The sequence below is a fragment of the Symsagittifera roscoffensis genome, chromosome 7, assembly GCF_963678635.1.
Source record: "Symsagittifera roscoffensis chromosome 7, txSymRosc1.1, whole genome shotgun sequence".
NCBI lineage: Eukaryota > Metazoa > Xenacoelomorpha > Acoela > Convolutidae > Symsagittifera > Symsagittifera roscoffensis.
The window spans coordinates 30,495,053-30,500,220 of record NC_087068.1 but is presented as its reverse complement, the minus strand read 5'-3'; the positions used below and the strand labels follow the sequence as shown (position 1 = coordinate 30,500,220).

General features: G+C 36.2%; 1 protein-coding gene across 1 annotated transcript; it reads right to left on the bottom strand.

Moving 5' to 3' along the window:
• Positions 1-3,363: 3,363 nt before the first annotated feature.
• Positions 3,364-4,668, bottom strand: LOC134851986 (uncharacterized). Its single transcript, XM_063868262.1, has one exon. It carries the CDS (start codon positions 4,666-4,668, stop codon positions 3,364-3,366), a length of 1,305 nt encoding a protein of 434 aa, XP_063724332.1.
• Between the last annotated feature and the right edge of the window lie 500 nt (positions 4,669-5,168).

Genomic DNA, 5,168 nt, shown 5'->3' with positions numbered 1-5,168 from the left:
TTACGATAATAACATCATCAGAACTAACCAAGATCAATTCTTAGACGATGACCGCTTCGCTAACCCACAAATCACAGAAAAATTTTTCATTAAAACACCATATAAATTTACACTCAATATATTTGATCGCAAATTTGACCACATCATCTCAGAAGCACTAACAGACACACAAGCCTACGAAAGTTTTAAAGAACGCTTCCAAATATTTTCACTAACCTTTCATTTCCTTGCACCACATGAAAGAGATCTGCACTGCTCACACGATATTATATTGCGCACTAAACAAACTCACACATATACATATTATCGTTTTATCCAAAATCACTTCGACCTACACACTCCCTCCGGACAACCACACCACCGTTTTCAATTCATCAATTCCAAATACACCTCACCATTCTATCTTAACTTCACATATTGCATTAAAGATACTAACCTTCATGGTATTCTTCGAAATTATGATCCCATAACCCAAATGTATATTTTTTGTCCCATCACCAAGACCTTCAACGCAGAAGAATCCCGACCCTTCCTTCTCCCACACGAATTTGTTCAACCTATAGAAATCCCCATTTTAGAATTCATCCACAACACTAAATTCAATCACAAATTATATAATCTAATCCAAAACACACCTTATGAGTTTGCAGTTGGCACTGAAGAACAAACCACCATTAAAGCACTTCAATTGCTTTGGCCACTGCTTCAAACTAAAAATATCATACGCATCTTAGCTAAATTACTAACAACTTCAGATCTCATCCACGACATCTTCCCCCACGGTTTCTTCCCCGACGACTAACAGGTAAATATGAATTATACATATTATTAACTAATTAAATTAAAATTAGAAACTAACCATTCTTTACTCATGTCTTCTTTAGAATTTTAGCCTTCATCCAACGATTATCTGAAAAATTCACAAAAGAATATAAAAATTGAAAACTTCTTCAAACTGTTTAAAACTCTATTAATTTTTTGCACCAAACAAATCACTAAAAATAATACCAATGCAGTAATTTAATTTATAAATTTTTTCCCAAATGCAGTAAATCTAATAATGATGAAAATTTGTAACTTAATTTTCCCCAACAACTAGCAGTAAATTTGCATTTCTATGTAATGAATTGATAAAACGAAAATGCAGTACTAACCTTTTGATATTTCCATTCATTCGCACAAAGATTCTATCCACACTCGCACAGCTCGCCCACGAAGAATTGTTTAAAATAATGAATTTCAGTTTCAAGCTTTCACACTCAACAACTCTAACACACGATAACAAGTTTCAAACTTTCCTTTAACCCGGTTGGAAAGAAATTATATACTAAACAACACTAACCAACGCAGCTTACTAAACACCACAAATCATAGAATAACAGCATGACTAAGAAAAGGAAACCAACGGTACCCAAACTGGATTAACCCAGTTTAAAACTGGATAATTTATTCTTTTGAAGACTATTATAAAGTCTAAGAAAGAAATAATAAAACACAAAAAAGTCGAAAGACAAACCCATACCAAAAACAATTTGATTTTTGAAAAAAGGACACAACCAACAAAACATAAGAAAAACCACAACAAACCCAACATAAAACGTTGTCACATAACAGGACCTCTCACAAAAACCGCATGCAATCATACTCCCACTCCTGGCCTAACCCACCAGAAGAGGACGTCCTGAGCATGCTCTATAGCCGGCCTAACCCACCGTGCTACATCCACGCTTTGTGATCACACTCCTATTTTTAATAAGAGCTACTCAAGGGTGAGTAACTCTTCAAAATAACTGAACTAAAACAAAAAGCTTTTGTGAAAACAACTAACCAAAATCATAACTAAAACATTAAACTAATAAAAATTTTATAAAATGTAAATTATATCTTGCAGTATATAGATCAGCATACAATACCAAAGACGAACATCCAAAGACAAGATGACCCCACTACACTCGAAAAAGAATGGCCAACCACAATCAATATGCCGCCACCAATCACAACTCAAAGGATTTAGAGTACGACTTGACTTCGCAGAAAAGGACTTCATTGTACTAGAACAATGACCACCTCGATGTTCAAGTATACGTACAGATCCGAGTAACCAGGCATCCCCTCCACACACAATCTCCACGCCATTCTCAGACAAGGTCAAACACAAAAGAAGTTCTCTACATGAAACGGAAAAACCTGTCATAGCCAACCATTCTGAAATCAGATTTGAGTTTGTTGCGAAAACCCAGTCGTTGTCTTGAGAAGACACAACGATTGAATCTGGGACTTCCCAAATAAGAAAACCCAGAAGAAATAAGATGTTCGCCAAATACCAACGTCCATCATCCATCCTTTGAATTGCAGAAAGACTATTCTAAAAAACTCTGTAAAACCCGGATGGGTGGAACCTGATCTAAACTACATTTTATGATTGGATAAATTAGATATTTTACCACTGTAAAGTATTTAATATTAACCAATCATGATCCATCTAACTAACAACCCACTTATTTGTAAGTGCTGAAATTACTTGTAATTTCAGCACCAGAGAGATTTGAATTTAACTTAGAAATTAGTTGACTCTCCAAGAAGACTTCAGCTGCCGCAATAAACCAGTATACCCTAGATCTATTGAGCCTAGCAGAGACTAGTTAAACAACCTGAGACTAGATAGTATAAGAGTAAGATTAGGATTGGTATTAGACTAAGAAGTTGCACGAATCTATCCGGCCGAAAATAAGATAGCGTGACGAGCAGACGGTGTACCCTATCCGAAATTACTCTATGAGTTATACACTTCGGTCCTAACTCAATAAGCATATCGGAGTGATGAAGTTTCGATCAATAAAAAGAGCTTCTTCGTGAAATAATACGTTTATTTTTTCAGGTTTTCGTTCGTAGTCTTCCGTGAAGCCTGTGTAAGCTTATTGCATTTTCTTGCTTAATTTTGATTACGTAAGTATGGATGAGTAAAGAGTAAAAAAAAGTGTGAAAGATTTAGCCGAAAACAATACCAAAAAAACGTCCGGCTAAATAGTTTTATGTAAAAGCGGAGTTCATTTGGCGGAGTTGAATAATTTTCACTTTGTTCTATTTATCTCAGGCTAAATGGTCGAATCGTGTAACTGTCTGTGGTCGGAACAGTCGTCAATGCTTGCTCAGCAATTCAATTTTTTTTTCTTTTTTTTTAAATGACAGCTATAAGTGACATCAAAACTGATAATTTTAATTTGTACTGAAATTTAAAGATTTCAAAAGCATTTTAATGTTAGAGTTTTTGTTTACTGATACATTGTTTACTGATCATCGCTTGATAAAATTCGATAAATTTTCCCTTCAATTTTTTCAACTTTGCCTTCACCTTTTGTTTGTTCATTCTCCATTCAATTCGACTACTTTTCCGATGCAGAAATCCAACTTTTTCCAAGGTCGCTTTTTCCATATGTTCTGAAGCAGTAGTATCGGTAGCTGAAAATGAAGCTTCATGAAAAACGGTACGGGATCTTTCAGACATAAGTCAGCATCATTGTCCCAAAACACCGAGAAGTCTATTTTGTTGGTCTCTGATTTGTAATTGTTAAGTCGGAAAACGGACTTGAAAAGCTCGTCGCCAAAGTGTAAAACTTTACAAGCCATAATTTTATTTTTGCTAGCTTCTTTAAGAATATTCTTGGGTAGATCTATATTGAGAAGAGCTGCTCCTAGAACGTACTTTCCGACATCGGAACACGAGAAAACGGATAGCTGTGAGTGTACTCTAGGGTTGCATTCTATTGGGTAAACATTGTTACCCACTTCGATAAAGTCAAAACATAATTGACAGTTGTTCAGATTCAATTCGTTTTCGTTCACGTTGTTATTCCTCTCGTTCATTCGCGAAACGAACTTTTCTAACCAGGCGCAGATTTTAACATGTTCTGTATGCTCAAATCTAAGTTGACTTGGTGAACTTTCACAAACTGTAGTTAACTTGAGAGCCCCGTTTCTAATAATACAAGCAGCTGAATATTCTCTTCCTGTCAACTTAGTCTGAGCTGTCCATGGATTAGTCGGGCTAATGGCGTTACCTTCTTTTCGGATTTTCTGTAAATAGATTTCTAAATTCTCAGAATTGGTAGGCAAGGTGAATAAATCAAGTCTATGCAGGCAGTCATAAGACAAGTTCTTCAGAATCATTTGGTTGTGATCAGATTGATATTGACTTCTCAGTTCCATGTTTAGCTGGTGCGCTTCTTCGTCCGAGTTCACGATCACTGTTTTGGGAGCTGTGACTCCCAATACTTCGCAATACTGACAGAATATCAATTTATTGTCAAGAGCTTCGCACATTTTCGCCGATACATGATACGGGCGGTCGAAGTTGCTGTAAGCTGCCAGCGTTGACATTAACTCCTCACATGCCAATGAATCTGGCGTTGCGCTCCTGGGTACGCTAACTGGTAAGAAACCGGTGATTTTATGCTTTCTGCCAATTCTGACCATTTCTTTAATATACTCTTCCTTTTGACTAACGTCTCTCACTTGTAGGACTTCGAAGGCATCGCAGTATCGTGAAAAACGAGCTCCCACCCACGCATAGTTTTGAGTATCTGCTAAAATGATTCGCGATTTCTTGCCGGGCAGAACTGATTTGATTGAGCGAACTATAGTCAGAGTTTTTGAAAAGTGAGCGCCCATTATTAGAATCACAGGAGGCGCCCTAGGCTCCGCCAACGATGACAGAAAGTTCCGAATCTCTTTAATTGTTTTATTTGATCGTTTGCTTTGCTCGGAAAAGGTTTCAAATATTGCCTGAATATGTTTGAATATAAGGAAAGTCATAGAAAAGATGGGCACTAAGAATACGAGAAGAAGAATGTGTCCAAATGAAGCTGCTCTTCCGTAATACATGGTGTCTTCAGGTGTCTAAAACAGACAAATCACTATCTCATAAACAGTAAAGGTCAATTTTTTACTGCATCGCTAGTCTATCAATGAAAAATGACTGTTTTGATTCTAGTTGTTATTCCGATTCTTGATTTGACTGCTCAGTTTAGTTTGATCGCTGAAAGATTTTCAGAAAGTCAAGTTTGAAGCTTTAAAAAACAATAAACGCGGGTGTTGTTCTTGAATTGATTAAACCTTGAAGATTCAATAAAATTTTTAAATAGTTGAAACTTGTCATACGTTAAATGTGC